At 41.6% G+C, this 24123-nt stretch overlaps 1 protein-coding gene across 1 annotated transcript in view; it reads right to left on the bottom strand.

Annotated features, from left to right (window-relative positions):
- The window catches only part of TMEM132B (transmembrane protein 132B), an 857592-nt gene that overhangs the window by 163748 nt on the left and 669721 nt on the right, over nucleotides 1-24123 (bottom strand). The window contains exon 5 of the mRNA XM_073627958.1: nucleotides 3620-3763. Within this exon, the coding sequence (XP_073484059.1) occupies nucleotides 3620-3763 (144 nt within the window). The remainder of the gene's footprint in view (nucleotides 1-3619; nucleotides 3764-24123) is intronic.

Raw genomic sequence — 24123 nt, 5'->3', positions numbered from 1 at the left:
TGTTTGTATTTTTTTTCCATTCTTTTCTACACACGACAATGTCACAAAACAGAACTCTGAAATGAAGGGAAAGCCAATTTGTGCAGAGGCTCTGAAGGTTTCTGGGCAGAAATATTTTAATGCGCACAGAAAATCTCCTTTAATTGCCCTCAGTTGTGGATGCATTCTTTTAGGTTTGAGGAGGATTATCCAGAAAGGCGTGTGGGAGGACAGAGTATTAGTCTAACAATATATAAAAGCAGATCACTCAAACAGGTTCACTGTAGCGGAACTTTAAAAAGCCACCAAGAATTTGTAAGGACACAGAATAGAAAAGCCTGCGGCTATCTTACACAATGCTTGGATGCAGTCTGGATGAAAAGCCCTATCAATGTACAAATTAGGGCTATTACTTCCTCACATTAAAATGGTAACAACTTGACTTGATAGGTTAAATTTAAATGATTATAAATGCTCAAACTCCTTACCCTATTTTTTTGCTTTAAGTTTAATTAACGTCATTCAGATTGCTGCCGTATACTGCCACTCACACACTATTTTTTAACATCAGATAAATGTCAGTTAGATGTTCACTGACAATCCAACCAACAAAAGATATTTTCCTGTGACAGTATACAAACTACTATCTGACAAGCTTGCAGGATCGTGTTAGAATTAAAGTGGTTGTAAACCTCAGACATAAAATATGAACAAAGCATATCCCTCTATATTGTGTACTTGTCTCAATCCAGAGCACTGCTCCCGAAAAAACGGCCGTTTTTAAAACTTTTTTTTTGCATTGATACATGTCCCCTGGGGCAGGACCCAAGTTCCCAAACACTTTTTATGACAATACCAAGCATATAAGCCTTTAAAATTAGAACTTTTGATTTCTCCCATAGACTTTTAAAGGGTGTTCCATGGCTTTCGAATTTGCCGCGAACACCCCAAATTGTTCGCTATTCGGTTAACAGGCGAACACCCGATGTTTGAGTCGAACTTACGTTCAACTCGAACATCGGGCTCATCCCTATTAGAAAGTACTGAAGCACAGGTATCAGAATACACCACACAACTTGCATCGGACATTCACAGATTGTATGTTCGAACCATGTTTTTGTGGATTTCTTCCACTAACATATTGAAAGGTTAATTGCCCGCCTCTCTAACGAATGTGGTGCGATTATTTGATTTTGAGCTCCACTCAGCCCAGGGATTAATGTGAAGGGTTATATGTACATATAACCCTTCTTAATGTGAACACTTAGATGTACATCTAAGTGTTGTGTAATATGTTGATGCTATAAAAATACAGAAAATTGTAAGTTCTTCAATAGAGATGGGCCGAACACCCCCCTGTTCGGTTCACAGCAGAACTCCCGGACAGGGGAAAAGTTCTGCCCCAACCGCAAACTCCATTGAAGTCTATGGGAGCTGAACATGAGAAATCAAACGTCACCATTTTGAAGGCTTATATGCAAGTAATTGGCTATAAAAAAGGGTATGGGGGACCTGGTACTGCAACACCAATGTAATTTTATTTTTTTAAAACAATTGTTTTTTAAAGGAGCAGTGATTTTAATGATGCTTAAAGTGAAACAATAAAAATGAAAAATGTCTTTACATATAGTGCCTGGGGGTCCCCTTTCCCTGCTTGTAAATTGGCACATATGTACCATGTATAGAACCTCCTGCAGCAAAAATGACATTTCTAAAGAAAAAAAAACAAATCACATTTAAACTAACTCACAGTTGCAATTGCCAGCACCCAGTTATTTAAAATAAAAGGAAGAAAAAACTGGCATTGGGGTCCCCCCCAGTCCATACCAGGCCTGCCAAACGCCCTGCAAATTCGGGTGTTCACCAAACAGGCGATGTTTGGGACGAACTTTTTCGACCTGAACCCTTCACCCAACTCTATTTTATAAATGTATTCTAGGGAGGGAATTAGCTAGGTGATGTCTTAGAAGACTCCCACTAAAGGAATAATGATATAAACAGAGGCTGCAGGTGAATACAGTGATGTGACTTTACTGTACGGCCCTTTATGCAAGGTCTGTTTATTAAGTGAGGTTTCCCTCCCTATCTAAATTGTCAAAAAACACAGGTAAATTTAAAAAAAACTTTAGTTAATATACCTTTAATATATTTAATATATTTCTCTTGACTTCCAGGGGGAAGTCCTGACTTGCAGAGGGTGGGGTCCTCATCCTTCAGACAAAATACCAGGGAATGCCAAGTACTCAAAATGCCATTAAATAATGCTTCAGCACAGTGAAGTAGTGCCTTCATGTGAGATTTTAGCTACTCAACAGTCCCCCAGAACTTGCTGAAAGGATGGTGATGCCCCCCCCCCCCCCCCATGTCTAGGTGCTGAGAGCAGAATTAGGGGTGAGGTAAGTACATTAACAAATCCCCCCCACAGAAATTTCTTGGCAAATTAAGATGGGGAGGTACCCTCATTAAAGTGGTCCTAAAGGCTCAACGGGTTTTACCTTCATGCATTCTATGCATAAAGGTAACAAAAACCTCCTCTGTGCAGCAGCCACCCCAGCCCACCCAATACTCACCTGAGCCCATCTCGATGCAGCAATGTATATGAGAGACTCGGCTCTCCAGGGACTCTCTGTCCTCATTGGCTGAGACAGCAGTAGGAGCCATTGTCAATCACAGCCAGTGTGCCAATGAGGAGAGAGAGGGGATGGGGACGAGCCACGGCTCTGTGTTTGTGAATGAACACACAGATCGGCCGCTCAGGAACTAGCCTGCTTGGGTGCCTCCCATTGCAAGCTGCTTGCTCTGGGGGCACTCGGCAGGAGGCAGCGGCCAAGAGTGTTGGCAGAGGACCCGAGAGCAGGTGAGTATGACTTTTTTTTTTTATTTTTTAAAGATAGCCGTTAGAATCCCTTTACATAAGTGTAAATTGCAATTTAGGAACAAGGTCTGCTTCAAGGTAAACATTTCCTGAAATATACTGGCTGCCATTGCTGACCTTCTTCTAAAAATATCAGTTGCTGGTCTTACCCTCTGGCTTCAATATCATATCATGTCACTGACTTGGAACAAATTAGTATAAAGGGTTAGCTCATCTTTTCAAAAAAACTGCCTGTGCAGGTAAGGGGTGTTTGTAGATAAAAACAAACTGTGCAGCTTTGACTAAAGTTGAATAATGCCCTTGCTATTGATGTAGGCCTTTTACATACCTCTCAAAGCCTGACTGGAATGCTCCCAGGACATTGCTAGGACGTTGCTAAGCGAAGGTCTAGACATTACTACTCACCTCCACCATCACAGGAGTTAGATTTTTCTTTGATTCACACCACTAACAGGTTCTGTGTCCTAATATGCTACTCTGGTGCAGGTGAACAGAATCCTGAATACAAGTGTAAACCTGGTCAAGAGTTGGTGGTGGTCACCTCAACTATGTCCCATGGGCACCAGGTGCTCAGTTGGACTTTCAGAACCTTAACCTGTAGCCACAAGAGGAATGCAAGGTGGAATTCTATACCAGTCAACCATACCAATATATAAAGCAAAAACAGTGTATAACAGAATTTATATGCTTGACAGTTGTGAGGAAAGTAAAGCCAGGCTATGATATTCTTGACCTTAGATTAAAGGCTTTGATCAGAGATCTCACCTTGATGACATCTTCATCTGCTGACCTGCACTCAGTGGAGTCAGACACATCAATCACAGAGCCTTCCTCCTGAATGGCCATCACCTTCACAGGGATAGACACTGTTCTTCCTGTCAGGATAGCTGTGTTCAGAAGTTCAGTGTCCTGCATGTTAAAAATTGGGATAGATAAAACATTAGGTTAGGATTGCTGCACGCTCTTTCGATGATAATAAAAGGAAAACATTTTTTGTATGTTGGCCTAGTCAACACCCCTTCAAATTGACAGCATACACTAATCACACAAATGTTATGGTAATATAGTTTAAGTCTGCAAACAACAGTAAACATTGGTTGTTGTTACAATTTTTTGGGTTTATTAAATGATAGCATCAAAATATCTGTAACAGTCTTAATGTGCAGTTGTGATGCTATTTGAACAATTCTGTTGTGTGAACTAATACAAACAACATTTTCAATGGATTATGATTTACAGATCTTTTGGTAATATACCCTTTTGCAAGGAAAAGCAATGATTATCTTCTTACAAAACAGACTTATGGGGGCAGAGGGCACTATGGGTGCAGAGGGCACTATGGGGGCAGTGGGCACTATGGGGGGCAGAGGGCACTATGGGGGCCACTATGGGAGCAGAGGACACTATGGAGGCCATTATGGGGGCAGAGGGCACTATGGAGGCCACTATGGGGGCAGAGAATGCTGAGCACTATGGGTCAGAGGGCACTATGAGGGTAGAGGGCACTATGAAGGGAGAGGACAGAGGACACTATGGGGGCAGAGGACAGTATGGGGGCAGAGGGCACTATGAGGGCAGATGGCACTATGAGGGAAGAGGACAGAAGATACTATGGGGGCAGAGGACACTATGGGGGCAGGGGGCAGAGGGCACTATGGGGGCAGAGGGCACCATGGGGGCAGAGAACAGAGGACACTTTGGGGGCAGAACACACTACAGTGGGGTGGGGTGGGGTGGGGTGTAGGGGACAGAGGACACTAGAGGGGCAGAGGACACTACAGTGGGGTGGGGTGCAGGGGACAGAGGACACTATGGGGGCAGAGGACACTACAGTGGGGGTGCAGGGGACAGAGGACATTGCTTTGGGGGGCACAGGAAAATTTCTATAGGGGGAGGGGGGGGAACACTATGGATTTATGTGAAGGGGACAGGAGACACTGCAATGGGGGGGACCCTATTAGGGATCCCATCACCCCTGGGGACAGGGACCCCTTCTCACTTGGGGACAGGGACCCCTTCTCACTTGGGGAAAAAGGTTGCTGACCCCTGACTTAGGGTAACATCCTGACCAGGTGTATGGTCTGTACTGCTAATAGTCACATCTTTGAAGTTCCTGTTAGGAAATATCAGACCGCAATTTAAGTTTTGCTGTCTTTAAATTTCTCACTACCAGTCCATATATGAATAAACCTTTATTTTATTTTTATGGCACGAACTAGACCTAGTTTGTCCATCACACCATCAACTAATAAAGAAACATTGCCCTATAAACTCACTTGAACTAATCTATTTTGCTGCTGTTCCCTCCTTTGCTTGGACTGCTTTAACCATTTCAATGCAGGGCACTTTCACCCCCTTCCTGCCCAGGTCAACTTTCAGCTTTCGGTGCTGTCGCACTTTGAATGACAATTGGAAGATCATGCAACACTGTACCCAAATCACATTTTTATAATTTTTTGAGACAGATAGGGCTTTCTTTTTATTTTTTACTAAACAAACGATGGAAAATTTTGCAAAAAAAACGTTTTCTTCATTTCTGTTAAAACATTTTGCAAAGTAATTTTTCTTCTTCACTGATGGGCACTGATAGGAGGCACTGATGGGCACTGATATGCTATATTGATGGGCACTGATATGCTGCACTGATGGACACTGATGGTGCTGCACTGATAATCAAGGCAATGATGATCAGTGCCCTGATTATCAATATAAATGTCCCCTGTAACAGGATAGCTGGTTATCGGATTTCCTTTCCTCACACAGTGCTGAGGAAGGGAAATGCAGATAACCGGCATTTGTTTACATGTGATGAACTGTGATTGGACACAGCTGATCACATGGTAAACAGCTGCTGTGCTTGGCCCCTTACGTCGATCTGTGATCAGCTGTGTCCAAAGGACACATCGATCAAAGTGTGTACCCGATGCTCACCTCGAGGGCGAGCAAGGGGGTGGGGTTCTGGGAGGACGTCAATAGACAGCCTCCCAGAACTGGATGAACATGCTGTAGCAGTCTTTCAACTATAGCGCAGTTGGCAAGTGGTCAAGGGGCTGGAATAAGGTTTTGGATGGAAATTCAAAATAACCTGAACACCCTGTTCCTTTAAAGTCAAAAATGTTGCCCTGAAATACTTACAATGGTATTAAAAATCACTGCTTGTGATTCCACTGTGGCCAGAGATGTATTTATATGCCTAACCATTTTATCAACCACTCTCTGTTGAAGAATGGATCTGAGTTAAGGCTTTTCCCTTTAGCAGAGATAGCATGGCCAGAAAACTGGCTACTGCAGGATCCCTGAACTGCAATTTCTATAGCCAAGAGAGCCAAGAGAGTTTAAGTCCCCATGCACACAGGGCGTTAGAAAAAATAAGCTGCAAAACCACTACCAACACCAGGAAAAAGCGCCTGTAAAAACGACTTTTAGTAGCTTTTTGCATTGGCATTAATGCACATTTAGCCGTTTCTCTGCCCCTATTCAAAATCAATGGTTCCCTTTGAGAGCTGTCCTAACTGATCCAACTTCCAGCCCATTGATATGAATAGAAGTCGAATCCAAGTCGGATCATGATGAACCTACTTGTGGTGCCACTTGTGATCTGAGGATCTTGAAGGGGAAACCCCACACCAAAATTTAAAAAAAAAAAAGCGTGTGGTCCCCTCCAAGATCCCTACCAGGCGCTTTGAGTCTGGTATGGCTCTTGAAAGAGAATCCCATGCCAAAATGAAAAAAGAAAGCATGGGGCCCCCCAAAATCCATACCAGACCCTTATCCAAGCATGCAGACCGGCACATCAGGAAAGGGGGAGGACGAGTGGGCGCACCCCCGGACCATTCCAGGCCACACACCCTCAATGCCCCCCCCTTTCCTGACCTTCCGGGCTGCATGCACGGATAAGGGTCTGGTATAGATTTAAGGGGGACCCCACTCCTTTTTTTTCTATTTTGGCATGGGGTTCCCTTTCAAGATCCATACCAGTCTCAGTCTCAGACGTTTTTACAGCTGTAGCGCTGGTCTTCAAAACGCACTGGTCCTGGGGGGTTTTTTTGCAGCTTGAAAAACCCTATGCCACTTACAGTTCCTAAAATCCTATGTGTGTAAGAGGCAATAGAATATAACGGAGAGGTGTTTTTAAGCTGAAAAAAAAATGTCTGTCGCTGCTAAAAGCAGCTGTAAAAATGCCCTGTGTGCATGGGGACTAAGGTTGCTACCTTTTATAACTTGAAGAAGTATTAAACCCAGAATCAAAATGTAATACATTGCAGCTTACCATTTCTTAGATCTGGTGGCTGCATTATTCCAAAAGGAAAAAAAAAAAGTTTGCTGTACTTGCTTATAAAGTGCTAGCTGGAGTCAAGTTTCAATTGGTTAGTCAAGTCCATCTAAATCTGCTAGTATATCTAACATTACCCTCTCCCCTGACTGGCAATACTGCTGTCTAGCAGTGTGTCTGTTGCTCTTCTGGATGTTAGGTTGATCCTTCCTCCACTCTGGTAAGTTACTGACCTAGAATAAGCATGTGTAGCACACCTGATAGGTTTTTATTTTTTAATAGCTTAGTGACACACTTAATAATCAAAAAAAAAGATAACAACCTTGGAACTTGCACATTCAAAAACAAGTCTGCATTGGCAGACTTTCTAACAAATTTCTCTTAAAGACTGTAGTAGTGTACACATATTCAGGGAGATTGAAAACAGCCCTAATGACATATTTCTAGTGATAGTGCCCTTAAGAACTACCTGTGCCTAATTCGGGCAAGCATGTGTGCCAGTGTCAGTAAGATTACCAACACGCGTCTAGCAAATTCAGATAGTTCTTACTACCACCGCTTTAAGAATATGTTGCTATGGCAGCAACAAATTCCTAAAGAATTACAACCATGTTCTCAGATTAGGAAACTGGCTTCCTGCACAGTGGTGTATCCCTGTCCCCATTCCGTTGTCAGCTGGGAGAGTTCCTGGCCTAAAGCTAAATGGAAACGGGAATACAGGTGATGTCAGGCACACAAATCAAAAGAACGCCCCCACCCACGTGCCCCCAACACATTTCACCTGACAGAGCTTACTCATAGAGATAGAAGAAGGCCAAAAAGAGGGTCCTTATATACACAAACACATCATATGCTAAGGAGATGTCTCCTAAAAGACAATACATCCATAAGCATACATGAATATTGGGCAAGCACCAACACTTTCGGTGCTACACCTCAACAGAATTATAATGGGTGTCTACAGCACCCTTGTAAGTGGGTGCTTACAGGATAACCTTGAATGTATTGCTGCTGCTGTAATAAATTACACTGTGTAACTATGCAGACAGTTCAGGTAGCCAGGAACGGGAAGAAGTTAACTGTCTCAGATCTTTCCCAGGTGTTCTTGGGTCCGTCCCCTAGAGTGGATATTTATATACAAGGGAGGGCTTAGAGCAAGGGCTCTTCTTCCACATGAGATTACAGAAGAAGGACTGCTGCACCATGTAGTCCTGCTGGAGCATGTGGCCCCCCTTCTGAGTCGCCCTGCTGGGATTCTCCCTGGAACCAGCAACCTACCACTATTGGACTTGAGCTAAAATTACTTGTTACCTTGTAAAAGGTTTGAACCTGGGCAGCCTGCATAGATAGGGTTGAACTTGTCCTGTGCATGTTGTGCCATTGAACTGCATTACTAGATGTTTAGTAAAGTTTTATTAAAGCGGAGTTCCACCCTGAATTTTTTTTTACATTTTCCCAGTCCTTGATCAATAATGAAAAACATTTGGAGTGAAAAAAAATTCTTTACTTACACAAAGTGCCCTGTTGCTAGGTGGTGGCTCCTAATCTGCCACTTCCGGCTCCATGGCGCTCCGCATAACTTCCTCCCTAGCCTGTGCTCCTGGGAAATGTGAGTCATCATTTCCCAGGAGTCAGTGGGCAGGAGTGTGTCAAAAAAATCTCGTTATTTCCCTACAGGAAATTAAGCGATTTAAGGCGGATCTATCCACCTATCTAGGTTTCCATAACAACGGAACAAGACCGTTGTTATGGCAACTTGATAAACAATCGGTGCTACGGCCACAGGAGCATCGCGCATGCGCGAGATCGAGAGGTGCATGCTGCTTACCTCTCAATATGTTATCTAGGAAGAGGTTGCGAGTGGGCTTCATATGCCCACACTAATCATGGCAATGGCCAGAAGAGGATCAGATAAATCGTAAGTTAAAAAAAAAAAAATAGGATTACTACCACTAGCATATACACATATAGTTTAGGGGTATTATTAATGCAGTGGGAGGGGATGCCTGTAAAAAAAAAAACTCCGCTTTAACTGTTTAATGTCTGGTCCATCTAAAGGGGTGCATGAAAAGTATATGGCGTATCAAAACAACAGGGCCTGTAACATACACCTGGGAATGAAGAGGAAACTAGAGGGCCATCAAGGAAGGGTTAACCATGCAGAGGAGTTAGCGGGAAGTCATGTCTAAAATGCGGTTGCTATGGATAACCAGGATTGAAGGGAATGCTATAGCAGCCAGTCAGCGGGAGAGTAATACCCTGCATGGGTGATGGGTCTTCTGGAAATGAGGTGCATGGTGCTCTGACTCCCTCCCTAGTGGTTGGTGCCCCCAGAACATTTGGGATGAACCCACGGCATGGAGACCCCATGGATCTATACTATATTGTCAAAAGTATTGGGACACCTGCTTTTACACACATGAACTTTAATGGCATCCCAGTCTTGGTCCGTAGGGTTCAATATTGAGTTGGCCCACCCTTTGCATCTATAACAGATTCAACTCTTCTGGGAAGGCTGTCCACCAGGTTTAGCAGTGTGTCTATGGGAATGTTTGACCATTCTTTCAGAAATGCATTTGTGAGGTCAGGCACTGATATTGGACAAGAAGGCCTGGCTAGCAGTCTCCACTCTAATCATCCCAAAGGTGTTCTATCGGGTTGAGGTCAGGACTCTGTGCAGGCCAGTCATGTTCCTCCATCCCAAACTCGCTCATCCATGTCTTTATATCTTGCTTTGTGTACTGGTGCGTAATCATGTTGGAACAGGAAGGGGCCATCCCCCAAACTTTTCTCACAATGTTAGGAGCATGGAAATGTTCAAAATGTCTTAGTATTCTGACGCCTTAAGTGTTCCCTTCACTGGAACTAAGGGGCCAAGCCCAACCCCTGAAAAACAACCCCACACCAAATAATTTGGTGCCCAGGCCCAGGTAGCAGGCTCTGTGGTGTCTCCCTCAAAATGCTGCATTCGGAAAATAAGGCTCAAGTTTATTGCGTAACTGTGCAAGGTTATGGTTCACTTCTAAACATGGGTGTGCCTTAATACTGATCTTCGCAGTATAGTGGCCCCGCCTGGTCCTGGGCACTAGTGAGCACATTAATGGGGTGTTCCCCATCTACAGGGTGAGTAGGCCCCGCCCATACCCTTTATGAATTGTCCCCATCATCTATAATAAAGACTCATGTTATATGTTTAACCATATGGCATTGTGCAGAGGGTTAATTGATAATAATAATTGTTACATAGATCTATTATACAAATGCAATTGATTACTTCACATCCAAACCATCTAACTGGAAATACAGAGGGATTACACTCATTATGATTAAATCAGGTCAAAAAGGCTGCAGCTGGAAAAGGCTTTGGGAATTGTGTGCTGTAATTACTAAATGTTATTGTTTTTTACCAAATGTATTTGCTTTTAATTCATATAATGCATGTGTGCCCTTGCCTAACTTGAGCTCATTGGAATTATTGGTGAATAAATAAAAAAAAAAAATAAAAACACGGCAATGCTGACAAGCATCTAACTGCTGAATCTGGTAAAGAAAATTGCTTCTTTTTCAAGGAGAAACATCTTGGCAGATTGCAGAGATATTTATGAACATTATACAAAGCAGCTTGTCCCCAGGGGCTAAATGTGCAAAAAGGCAGCCGCTGATTGCCATAGAATGATTATGAACTGCTTCAGCCACGTCCAAGCTACAGACATTGTACTGACCATCAGATTATATGTATCTGCTCCCTTGATGAATTTACAGTAGCTTTACACTAATGAATCCATTAGCGCAGCCTCCATTTAGACCTCGGCAAAGCTGTGGTTTGATTAATTGCTTTAAATGAGTTGCTCTTAGTGCCCCATTCAGCATAGGTAGCTATAGATTATGGCCTCTTAATGACACCGTATACAAGTTCGGAAAGCAACTCCTGTTATGGATGCCTCATACCCTTGTAGCGCCTATAAGATAATATCATTGATGAATGTCTGGAGAGTTTTCTCCATTACTTAATTCACTGTTATCTGTTTCCTGGGCTGAAAAATACATTCTCACATAGCCTGAAAATGCTAGAGAGTAAAGATAAACATGCTTTATAAGAGCAAACATAACTTTCACAAGTTGATTTTTAGCCTCTGCCTTAAAGCTGAACATCAGGAAACCTGAAAATGTTCTTTTGCAATAGGGCTGCGCCCACACTGCAGGGGTTGACGGCTCGTTTAAAGCCTCGCACACACGATCGGATTTTCCGCAGACAAAGCATCAGACCTTTGTCCGAAGGGCGTGTGCCAGGAACTTGTCTTGCATACAAACGGTACACAATTGTCATGCCACAAACACGAACGTAGTGACGTGGAATTTCAGCTCTTGAGCGCCACCCTTTGGGCACCTTCTGCTAATGTCGTGTTTGGTGAGCATTGATTCAGAGCATGCATGTTTGTACTTTGGACTTTTGTGTGACGGACTTGTGTACATACGATAGGAAAATCTGACAACCGTGTCCGCCAAAAATTTACTAGCCTGCCATCCAACATTTGTTGGCAGAAAGTTGGCCAACAATTGTCTGATGGAGCGTACTAACGGTTGGATTTTAGGCGAACAGTCTGTCATCACACAATTCCCTGCCGAAAATCCGATCGTGTGTACAAGGCTTAAGTCAAGGAGGCATGGAAAAGTAGATTTACTTACCCAATCCTTTGCCCCTACACACTATTAGACTGGTCCCAGCAGCATCTTCTCCTCCATACTCCAGTGGTCTAAAGCAGGAGTCTCCAAACTATGGCCCTCCAGTTGTTCAGGAACTACAATTCCCATCATGCCTAGTCATGTCTGTATATGTGAGAGTTTTACAATTTCTCAGGGGACATGTAGTTCCGCAACAGCTGGAGGGCCATAGTTTGGAGATCTCTGGTCTAAAGTCCTGACATCATCCAGACAAATGCAGGGTCCGTGTCCCTGCACTGGATGTGAGGACGTCAAGAAACAGTCCACCAAAGAGGAGCGTCGTCCGCTGGGGGTGAGATGGGTCAGGTAAGTAAAAGTGCTTTTACCGTCCCCTTGGCCTAAAGAAGCAGTTAACGCTTGCAATGTGGGCGCAGCCCCACTGTAAGAAGGAATTTTCCGAATTCCAGGGTTGGGCAGTACTACTGAACTGTAGGCAGATATAACAGAAACACATTAATGCAGCTCTATAAACATTGTTATTGAAATATAAGAAGTACAACCAGGCCTATAGAATGAGTGGGTGCAGAACTGACAAAAAGTCGCACAGACAATAGAGGGTCCCATACAAAGTTTACACTGAATGGCACACAACAAATGGCTAACAAAAAAAGTCAGCATGGGTAAGTTTGAGAGGCCATTGTCACATGTAAAGACAGAGGTAGGTCAATAGTTGGTGACATAAAAAGCCAAAATAAGATACCACAATACCCAAAGACAAAAATTGGCCATTTCACTACTTATGACTCATATGCCCTGTACACACGATCGGACATTGATCGGACATTCCGACAACAAAATCCATGAATTTTTTCCGACGGATGTTGGCTCAAACTTGTCTTGCATACACACGGTCACACAAAGTTGTCGGAAAGTCCGATCGATCCAAACGTGGTGACGTAAAACACGTACGCCGGGTCTATAAACGGGGCAGTAGCTAATAGCTTTCGTCTCTCAATTTATTCTGAGCATGCGTGGCACTTTGTGCGTCGGATTTGTGTACACACGATCAGAGCCAATGGCGCTGCTGCTGTGTCTCAGCCAATGAGGAGGGGAGTCCGAGGCAGCCAAGACATTCCTACAACATTTCTGGATCTAGATGGGCTCAGGTAAGTATTAGGGGGGCTGCTGCACACAGAAGGCTTTTTATCTTAATGCATAGAATGCATTAAGATAAAAAAACCTTCTGCCTTTACAATCACTTTAAGTATGTCACATGCAGAACAGTGTGCATTGTACAGAGATGATGGGTATGTGACAAACCGCACAACGTACGGACTACGATGGTCAGAAGTATATAACATACAGCACAGCATACAGAGTATGGAGATTAGAGGTGTGTAACTTACATCATACGTCTGACCACTGTAACTGTATTCTGTGCTCCACATTGCATTTGTCCCAGTGCATGAGTGGTTTCACTCCGGTTTCCTCCCACATTCCAAAGACATGCTGGTAAGTTAATTGGCTCCTGTCTAAATTGGCCCTAGTATGTGTATGTGTGAATGTGAGCTATATTGTAAGATCCTTGGGGGCAGGGAATGATTGAATGTACAATATATACAAAACGCTGCGTAAGTTGATGGCGCTATATAGGTACCTGTAATAAATCACAAAGTGCAGCATTTAGGCACATTGTATGTAATACATAGCCTTTTGCACAGATTGCAGAGTTTGTGAGTTCTTACCCACCAACCACTGAGTCACTTCTCAAGGGAAACATTTCTCCTGCCCCATGCCAAAATTCCCTCTACTTTCCTCCCACTAAGCAAAAATATAGGCTGCCCTTACTGACTTCTTTTTGAAAACGCAATCTGCCGGGCTTCTATACTTTTTGAGTCACTGATCCAGAATCAGGGACAATTCAGAATTCATGCACTGCATTCTTGCTCTGTGTTAGTGACTCAAAGTACTTAAAGCGGAGTTCCAGCTGGACCCATGTTTATTAAAAGTCAGCAGCTACAAAAAGTCTTGCTGCTGACTTTTAATAAACACACACTCACCTGTCCCACGATCAAGCGATGCGGCCGCCGGAAGCCTCCGTTCAATCCCCCGTCTGTCCGCGACGTCGGTGTTGCAAGTGTGGGCACCTGGCTGTGATAGTTTGCGACTTCACAGCCAGGTGCGCACTGCACATGTGCAAGTCGCGCTGTGTGTCCTGAATGGCCGGGCAATCTTCTGGGACCTGTGACGTGTCCCAGAAGTTTGCAGGGAGGGAGGGGGAGAGGAGGAGTCGCCTAGGCAGCGCGGGCAGAAGTGGGAGCTGGGTAACTGTCAAAACTATGTGCCCGCTCCCCCCCCCAAAAAAAAAATTACATATCAAATGTGGCATGTTAGGGGGTCAGGATACCTTAAAGCTGAAGCTCCACTTTTGGGTGGAACTCCGCTTTAAAGCAGAGTATCAAGCTGACAGTTATGCAACCTTCATTTTCAGGCGAGGTCAGCAATGGCAGCCTATACATTTCTCTCAGCATGTGTTTGCACATGAAGTCTTTACCGCTGCTTTCACTGTAATTGCGATATTATTCTTCCAACAGTGTCTGATGCCAAACTTTGTTTTCTTTCTGCTACTAGAATCAGAAAAATGCTAAAATATTCACCACAACTGCATCTTAACTGTTTATCTATCCAGGGATCTGTATAGTTTAATGCAAATCCATATTCATCAGGGATACTGATGTAGTATTCCAGAATTAGTTATTCAACTTTAAAAGCTTGAGTGGAAAATTTTACTTAAATATTCAAACATGATCTTACTACCTGTAACTGTGGTTTTATATTTATTGACGCTAGAGTTGCATTTTCGAGATGCATGATAGATATTCTAAAAGTGGAATGGGAGAGGAGGGGGGGAGGGAGGTTAGTGTAGGTGTTGAACTCCTTTTATTTTCCTCTGCTTCTTAAAATGAGTCTCTGCTGAAAGCTGAAGTTTAGGGGTTTTTGTTCTTAAATTAGCAACATTGCCAGTACTTTTATGAATCAAGAGTGTCCCATGTGCTAGGGTCTGTTCTTCTGAAATCTTCCATCCTCTGTCCACCAGTTACCCCTACAATGGTGGTCTTCCGGTGCTCTGGGGGTTGATACTAGCTTCACCTATCCTATGCACTCTGCAAAAGTACCATATAATATTTTTACAGAACAGATTACATGATTTTACAATGGCTTTAACTAGAGTTTTGAGATTACAGAATTTCATAATGCTGACCCCTGAGCTGATAGAAGGAGAGGGGGAGAGAAGACAGGGGACACAGGAATTTTTTTTTTTTTTAATTATTGATTTTTTCCAGGTTTTTTAGAACATAGAGAGGGGTAAATGACAGCACAAGCACTGTGCTGTCTATAATGCTTTAAAGTTTAAAGGATCAGGAATTATTTTTTTCCAGAAGAAGATGACGTGACTGTATTTGAATAAATGTAGATTATTGTATATACCGTAAATAAGACATCCCCTAAAAATAAGCCCTAGTATGATTTTTGTAGGAATATAAGACCCGGTCTTATTTCTGGGGAAACATGGTATTGTGAGCCACCATGTCGCATATGCCCAGTAGAGGCATCAGCTGGTCTACTGTCATGGTCAGACCTCCCACCAGAGTAATATCTGCCACCAATTCTCTCCAGAAGCCTTGAATAGAGGAACAGAACCATACAATATGCAAGAATATGCCCATTTCTTGTGTACACAGGTAGCATGCAGAATACGTAGGGTATATGACAGATGAGAGGTATGATACGCCCTATGCAAAAATTTTAGCTGGATAAATCTGTCTTTGGCTAATATTACCGGGGGATATACTGTTGGATCCCCTCAACCAAGTCAGCATCAGTCTGGGTTAGGATGTCTCTCTGCTAGGAATGATATAGTTGAGACACTTTACCCATATTCTAAGATACAGAGAGGAAAGGACCTTATCCGCATTACGAGTAAAAAGAAATCTATTCACCGTATGAAACGCCAACGTCACTGCAGAGGGGAATTGTGTCTGAACTGCATGGCACAGCTGTAGGTACCTAAAGAGCATCTATGAGGTAAGCTGAAACATTTTTTTTTTAAACTATTAAAGAGGAGAAGCTGTCCAGTTGACATAATAAGTTTAAATGTTTTTATCCCAAATCTAGCCACACATGCGGGCCAGGAATAGAGTTCAGGTGGGGCAGCATGGGGTTGCCCCATAGAGGAGTATATACAGGGAAATTGTATCCGCTTCTTCTCCCACTTCTTCAATGGCCACTGTCACCTGTCCCCACACCTAGACTGTGGTGCGCAATAAAATCATCATATGTGGACTGGACTTAACATAGCTGTCTTCAGATTTACTGTTGGTTTGATCTCATTTGCGAGAACCACTAGCACAGCTGCCCAATAATATTTCTGATAGCAGGGTAGTGCTAAACCACCTTGTTAAAGGGGTAGTTGTAAAGTGATTCTAGCTATTCTGGAAGTGGAACCCTCCACGCTATGCCTATCTAAAGCCTCGTACACACGATCGGATTTTTGTCCGAAGGCGTGTGCCTGGATTTTGTCTTGCATACAAATGTCGGCCCACAACACGAATGTAGTGACGTACTACCTGTTTTTTCAGCTCTTTAGCACCACCCTTTGGACTCCTTCTGCTAATTTCGTGTTAGTAGAAGTTTGGTGAGTGTTGCTTCGTGTTTTTTATTTTCGCGCTTTCCAGTTCGTTTCTGAACGGCCGTTCATCAACCAGACATGTTGCGGAATCGGAGGAGATAACGTGTTATTTATTATTGGCCTTGGAGTTATTGTTTTGACCCAAGTCCAGTCCAGGAACAGTAGGAGGATTTCTTGGACCAAAAATTGGTTGCTTTATTAATCGTGACCAATTATGTCAAATGCAATTGCTGCGGAAGCTCCAGGAGAACAATCCGGATGATTTTCGGAATTATCTCCGGATGACGGACCCCTGCTTTCACCAACTCTTGGCATTGTTGACCCCCTATATTAAGATGCAGGAGGCTATTTTATTTTTTGGTTGAATAATGATTTGATTTGGTATATTTTCTATATTTTTGGATGCATAGAATGTACTTTTTGGTTAAGTTCTATTGGCAGATAGCATGTCTAATTTTATTTGTTTTCTTTTTTTAATGCACAATAAAAAAATTGTGGAGAATAATACTTGGCTATGTGTTTTACTTCAAATGACAGTTCGGGAGTAGGCAGTTACATTTTAAAAAATACAATGTAAAATTAACAAGGGACACCAACATAGTTGTATCTTTGATCTTAAAAACTATGGGATAATGGTGTTGTGGTAACTTGCCGAAAAAAAGAAAAATAACAAGCATAATAATATTATTCTTGACATCACTAGAAAAAAAAAGCCTTTGAAAATGTGTTTACAATAACTCCATCAGTATCACCAGCAAAGCAGCTTCATTATTATCCCATTAAAGAAGAAGAGAATGTGCGCTGCATTTTGACATTTCATAATTTGCCATGTCATGGATGTTAATTCTCCATTACAAATGCTAGTTTACAAGACCGACCGATTCTGGCTCGTCCTTGCTTCCGAGCATGCGTGTTTGTACTTTGGACTTTTGTCTGAAGGAACTTGTGTACACACGCTTGGAAAATCCGACAACAGACATTTATCCGCGGAAAATTCTTAAAACCTGCTATCCAACATTTGTGCGCAGAAAATCCGACAACAATTGTCCTATGGAGCGTACAAACGGTCGGATTTTCTGCAAACATCCTGTCATCATACATTTCCCGACGGAAAATCTGATCGTGTGTACGGGGCTTTAATCTCTTGGTCCTGGCATTTAGTGGCAATTCAGTTTAATTAAAAAAGATCTCCATATTTGTGAATGGTACTATGCAGTTTCCTTGTATGCTGGGGTTGGTTAATTTAGTCTTTAGATAGACCTCTCCCTTCTTCTTCATGTTCCCTCAGTAAGCTACCAGCCTTCATAGTAGGTATTAAGCTGAGACGATAATCGTTTTTTTACACTTCAAATGACCCTTGAGCATCTCATGTACTGCATTTTAAAAAGTAAATCTAAGTTGGATTAAACTTCTGTGCCTTATGAGGGAGTTAAGCACTCTGTGGAGGGTGCTTATTCAGCAGGTGACTATACTGGCTGGACCAACCCAGATTTAAAGGAGGTATGTGAAGGCTTGAAACAGAACATTGTGGAAAGGGCAAGCATAATTGGCACTCTTGATGAGTGCCTGTCACAGATCCAGCTCTGGTATTAACCCCTGCAGCACTGGTATATTAACTGTGGGATATGGGAATTGATGATTTAAACTATGAGAGTCGGTACCAGTGCAAGGTACACTTCACATTACAATTAAGTAACATTCCTTGTGCTGATTAAAAAAAAAATACTAAACAAAGGCTTTAATAGGTACAAAATGATTTCATAAACGTGTGTGTGTGCACATGTGAAAACAAGCATCCATGCCTGTTGTAAACATCCATCCAGTATTCATATTATTATATCATTTAGATGTATCTAGTAGAGTCTTTTAATACCTATGGTAGCTAGTAGTCGCTATTATCATCTAATTGCATTCTAGTACTGTCTTGTAATGCATTATTATTATTCTTCTCTTCTGATGTCTTCTTGGATTCTAGTAGTCTCTTGTAATGTGTCAGAGGCCTGTAGTAATCTCTTATAACATATCAGTGGTCTCTAGTAGACTTCTATATTGTGCGTCGTCTTCTAGGTGTTCAGTGCAAATTCTGGTTGACTGTAATAGTTCTATGACACATGCTGGTGGACTCTAGTAATCTTGCAAAGTGCTGGTAATGTCTCGTTGTCTTTTATAACATGTTGGTGGTCATCTGTAGACTCTTGTAACATATTAGTGGTTTCTTTAATCCATTGCAATGTGCTGGTGACCTCTAACAGTATATATTGTAATGTGTGGATAGTGTATTGCTTGCTGCTAACAGGCTAATATATTCTGAATCAGAATCAGAACACTTTATTAATCCCAAAGGGAAATTATAACATGTCCCTTTGGGATTAATAAAGTATTCTGATTCCTGTGCTGAAACTACTTTTTGCATTGTATTTTGTAATTTCCTCATGCAGAGGTATAACACAGACACTTTTCCAGACATTATTGGACACATACTTCCCTCTTTTATTTGAACATCTGCCCCTTAAGGATTCTCTGCACATCCCTGCTCCTACCTGCCACACATCTATAATTCAGGCGTCAGTCTTTCAAAGATAGATTCCATGGGTACTTTTTACTCTAGAGTCTGAAGATTTCACAGAGGGGAGAGAAATACAATAATTTGGCTTCGTAATGACTGCAGCATTTGCAAACAGGGTTTTTTGGTGGGGGACACCTCTAGTGCCCCCAAATATATAAAAGAAACAACTGATTCAGCTTGCCACCATGTACACAAAACTAAAATATCTGTTTTGAGTGATGTTATGGGATGGTAAAGCTTTGTTTTTTCTTTGTTTTTTGTTTTAAATAACATGTCACACTTACCTCCACTGTGCAGTTAGTTTTGCACAGCGTGACCCCAGTCCTCCTCTTTTGGGGTCCCTCAGCGGCACTGGTGGCTCCTCCCCACATCAAGAGTTCAACTTGTCAGAGAAGCGCTCTCCTTGATGGACACCCATGTGGGAACACTCCCTAGTCATACATCTGTGTCCATTTACAGAATGCAGGACTCAGCCCCGCCCCCTTGGTGCCGCATCATTGGACTTGATTTACAGCAGCAGGAGCCAATGGCTGCGCTGCTATCAATCTATCCAATCAGGACACACGACACCAGCTATAGCTGGTATCCTCGTTCCCGGCCGAAGAATGACAGCGTTCAGGTAAGTAAAACGGGGGTGGGGGGCTGCAGCATGAGAGATGGTTTTTCACCTTAATGTGTTAAGGTGAAAAACCATGAGGGTTAATAACCCCATTTAGCCTTTACTGCTGAACAGCTTACTGCTCTTTAAATTTATGTTTTAATCAACACATATTTCCAGTGAGCAAATTTCATACTGTGAGACTTAGAAAAAAACCCACAAGGACCTCAATCTAAAAGCTTCTTCCAGCTGAATACACCTTTTCCTGATAAAAAGGGACTGGAACTTCTAAACCTGACACACAAATTGAAGAACAAGTGATGTTCTAGGCAGCTAGTAATACACTACTGAATAATGCATGTTAATCCAGTGTTCATGCAGATACAAAGTCATGTCAAGCAATGGGTTCATGCGGTGCTCAGTCCTACTACTTATAGTTGGAGCAAGCTGGGAATACATTGCAAAGCAACTCAGGGCAACAATCAAACTATTTGTGCTTTACATTCAGTATTATATCTTAATGATATATTCATTCTGAAAAAGTAATCTATTACTAGTGATGATGTACATTATTATATTCATAACTTTAAAGGTTTGACTAACCTTACCCTATGTGTTTTGTTTTGTTTTTTGCAGATATATTCATCTGGTAATTATGTAATGATGCTTATACAAAAAAAAAAACAAAAAAAACATAACAAATGGGAAAAAATATATAATTTTTTTATTTTAATAAAGTAAAAAAAAAAATTTTTTTTAGATTGGTAACATGACCACAATAGCTCTGTGCTTGGTGCTCTTTGCAAGGTCACTTGTTTTCTTTCACAAGTACCTTTTGACAGGGTGACACGAACAGGAGTTTCTGCCATTTGTTCTATGCAGAACTTAAAGTGGTTGTAAATCAACAAAAAAATGATAAAACATCTCCTTCTATAGAATATGCTTGCCTCCATCCAAACACTGAGTGTGATTTCTGTCTGCAGTCTCATTCCTCTGCTATCTACATGAGTCGTTTTTGACAGGCTGTGCTGATTTCAAGGGATGGAGGGGACCGGGAGGGAAGCTCCAGCACAGCCTTTGACTGACAGCCTCAGCAGCTGTGCATGTTTCCTTATGTGATTGTGTAGAGGAGGTGTGTCCATTGCCTCTACTCGGGTCTCAGATTACACTCAGCTATCCTCTCTGATCTCTGCCCCCCTGTCTTCTGAAACTATGAAATAGCCTTTGATGTGTGAACTTTGCACAGCTGTAAAGGAGAGAGGGCTGCAGATAAACATGTAAAACATATGTAGGAGGTTTTGTTTCATCCCTGTGTATCACCTGAGGCCAGTCACCTCACTGGGTGTTTGTATGAGTTTACAACCACTTTAACAGGAGGTATGTCAACATGTGATGCCACAGACTGACATCAGAACTGTAACCTGCATCCAGAAGTACTGCTATTATTCCGAGTCCGGGAGTACATGCATGATGAAAATGCAATCAAGGGATTAGCAGCCCCTGGTTAGTGCTGTCAGCACAACACAGGACATTTACTGACAACGCCAGGAATGTATTAAAAGCTTTTTATTTTCTTAGGTTTGAATGCACTTTAATTATTTTACATGCATAGTACACAACCTAAATTTGCTCTAAAATTCATCCATGTCTTCACCACCCTCACTATGGGGTAATAATTATCATCTCCGCAACACTATTCTATTTATGAGAGAAAAAATTTGGATGAATGTTAAAAGCATTTACCCAGCCACAAATTCTGCCTGTATTTTGAGTAACTCAACTTTTGTTGAGAAAAAAACAATCCCTCTGGGCGATCATTGTGCATTGCAAGGATCTTAACAAACTTTGTAGCAGATTGCTACATTTTGTTGCTCTGAATAAATAGCTGTTTGTTTTGCCATGTCCATTTCAGGCTTATAATCACCTGGCGCATTCTCAGTGTTCTAATCAGCAAAGTTGCTGGGTCTGCATCCTTTCAGATTTATTTAACCCTTGTGGAGTATTTCACCAAAACTGAAATTTCCTAAAATTTGAATTATAGCTTAGTGAAGACTTCTGGGAAAATCAATGAGCCAATTGCACAAGCAGGAAATTACATTCCTACACCTACAAGGAACACCTGCAGGTTGCTACCTTGCATTGAATTTTACAGAAAATTACAGTGTTGAAAAAAAAGGTAAATTTAATAACATTAAGTTACAACATGGCTACGCTAGAGATTGTATATGCTATGTGCTTTTTATTTGCTATATTTTTTATTTTTTTTATACAAAAGCGGAGTTACCCTTTAATGCTGAATTTCTATGATTGTCAGCTCCATCTAGTTCCCATAATGCATTTTTTTTTTGTTTCAAAGAATTTTATTAAAGTTTTTTGAAGTACAACCATAAAGATGATAAAATCATATTTATCGTTAAAGAGTATGAACAGTAGTTAGACAGCAAAACATAGAATACATCAAACATAACACAGAATGTTATCTGTAGTGGTTGAAACTGGTAACGGTGTTTTAGAAAGTGGCTCAAATATATTCAGAATTGTATAACATCAAATGATCCTTCTTGGGGAGGGACTGATCCTAGTCCTATGGGTGAAGCAACATTCTTGGGTCGGTCAAGGCACGAAAAGGTCCCTCCAAGTTGGAGGGAAGAGGTGATGGGGAAGAGGGATAAAGGAAAAAAAATATATATAAAATAAATAAAGGGAGGGAGGGGTGGTGTTGGACAGGTGGCCAGTACTCAACCATCTTGCCCTTGAATGTGTTATAATAAGGGTGCTATGGGGATATCAATCCCGATGTACAGTGTTAATTTAATATGACGAGTAGTCATAAGGGCCTGTGTACCAGGACATGCAACCAGGAAATGCATTTTTTTCCCTGGGATACCTAAATCAGGACAATATCACATTAAGGTGACTAGGTGGAGCTGAAGATCATAGATCAAATCTTAATTTAAACAAAATACATTTAAAAATCATAATGGTTGGGTAAATGCTTGTGAGGTTCATCCAGCAAACTTTTAGAAATAGACCCCTTTATTCTTCCTCCCCCAAATGTTAAAACGAAATAAAATGAACCCCTAACATTTGATTACCTCCTTAACATTGAACAAAAAAACCCTTTAGGCTGCATACAGACCTGCGTGGTCCATTGTGATGCACTTTGTGTTTTTTACCTGTATAAGATGTACATTGATTATGTAGTTTCATGGTGTAGTTTGTTGCTCTGTATGCACACAGCCTATAGTGGAGTAAAACTTCACATTCCTTTGTCAGCAGTTTCTGTTTGTGTTCAAACTTGGGGCATGCCACATGGCACTGCACAGTTTAATTCACGACCTCTGTCTGCAGTATAAGAACTGACACTTCCTGTGAAGGGACTACAAAGCCTACAATCTCTGAGTCTCTTAGTCTAGTGGTTCGCAGGTGAAAGCTAAATAGTAATTAGATCTGACACAGACTAATGGCCCGTACACACGATCCAAAAACCGGACGACAGATCGTCCATTTTTCTTTGCATGCTAGTTGCATATCGAAAATGAAGAGTTTATTTAAGTTATAAAAATTCTTGTATGACAGAATAAAAAATGGGAAGTAATGTAATGGGTTGTAGTGTATTGTATTTTCTAATGAAAACTGTACTGATTAAACGAAGATCGTACGATTTGGTAACGTACGAGAACATTTTTCACACTCGTCTGATCGGATAATATTGGATGAACTGTCGTGATCGGCTCCCGAAAGCTTTGTACTAATGATCCGATTTTCGTACGATCACTTTGAAAACTGTATTTTTCTGATTTTTGGATCTTGTGTATGGGCCAATAAGCCGGCAGAGCAATAAAAGGAAGAAATGTGTTTCATCCCATTAGCACTCCCACATTTGTGATGCAACACAGAGGAAATGGCAATTGGATGCTCTGTGACCCGCAACAAGTGAATAGGGACAAGTTAGGTGAATGAATACAAAGACATAGGGGGAATTGATTACCATTACACAACTAACTGCAGCCACAAAATATGGGTCCATCATTACAAGTTAAGGCAAATAAACAACAATGGGAATATAACTACATTAAAACCTAGTTAAAACAGCAAAAACATTTGAAAGTGTACAATGCCTTTAATGGCTCGCTTTATAAAGCTTCTGCAGTATGAGAAATATATAACGTCAGATCTCACACTTTTCAGAGCTGTATACTAAGATAATATTTCCATCAACTACATTTTGCATGTGTTGTTAATGATCTGTACATAATCTCTTACTTTGAAACATATAATTATTCATCTGCATTAATTTTAATCTAAGGCTGTGGAAACACTGGAAATGATTTCACTTTGCTACAGAGAGTTTTAACTACTTATTGGCAGAATCCCACTGAGATAAAAAAAAAAATATCTTTCTCAGTAGCAAACAAATTTACAGTAATTGTAACACCATCCTAAAGTTGCACAAATGTATTTGTTTAGAACTTCCAAA

The sequence above is a fragment of the Aquarana catesbeiana genome, linkage group LG01 (genome assembly GCF_042186555.1).
Source record: "Aquarana catesbeiana isolate 2022-GZ linkage group LG01, ASM4218655v1, whole genome shotgun sequence".
Taxonomy (NCBI): domain Eukaryota; kingdom Metazoa; phylum Chordata; class Amphibia; order Anura; family Ranidae; genus Aquarana; species Aquarana catesbeiana.
The sequence above is the reverse complement of the archived record's forward strand: the minus strand, read 5'-3'. Positions and strand labels throughout refer to the sequence as shown.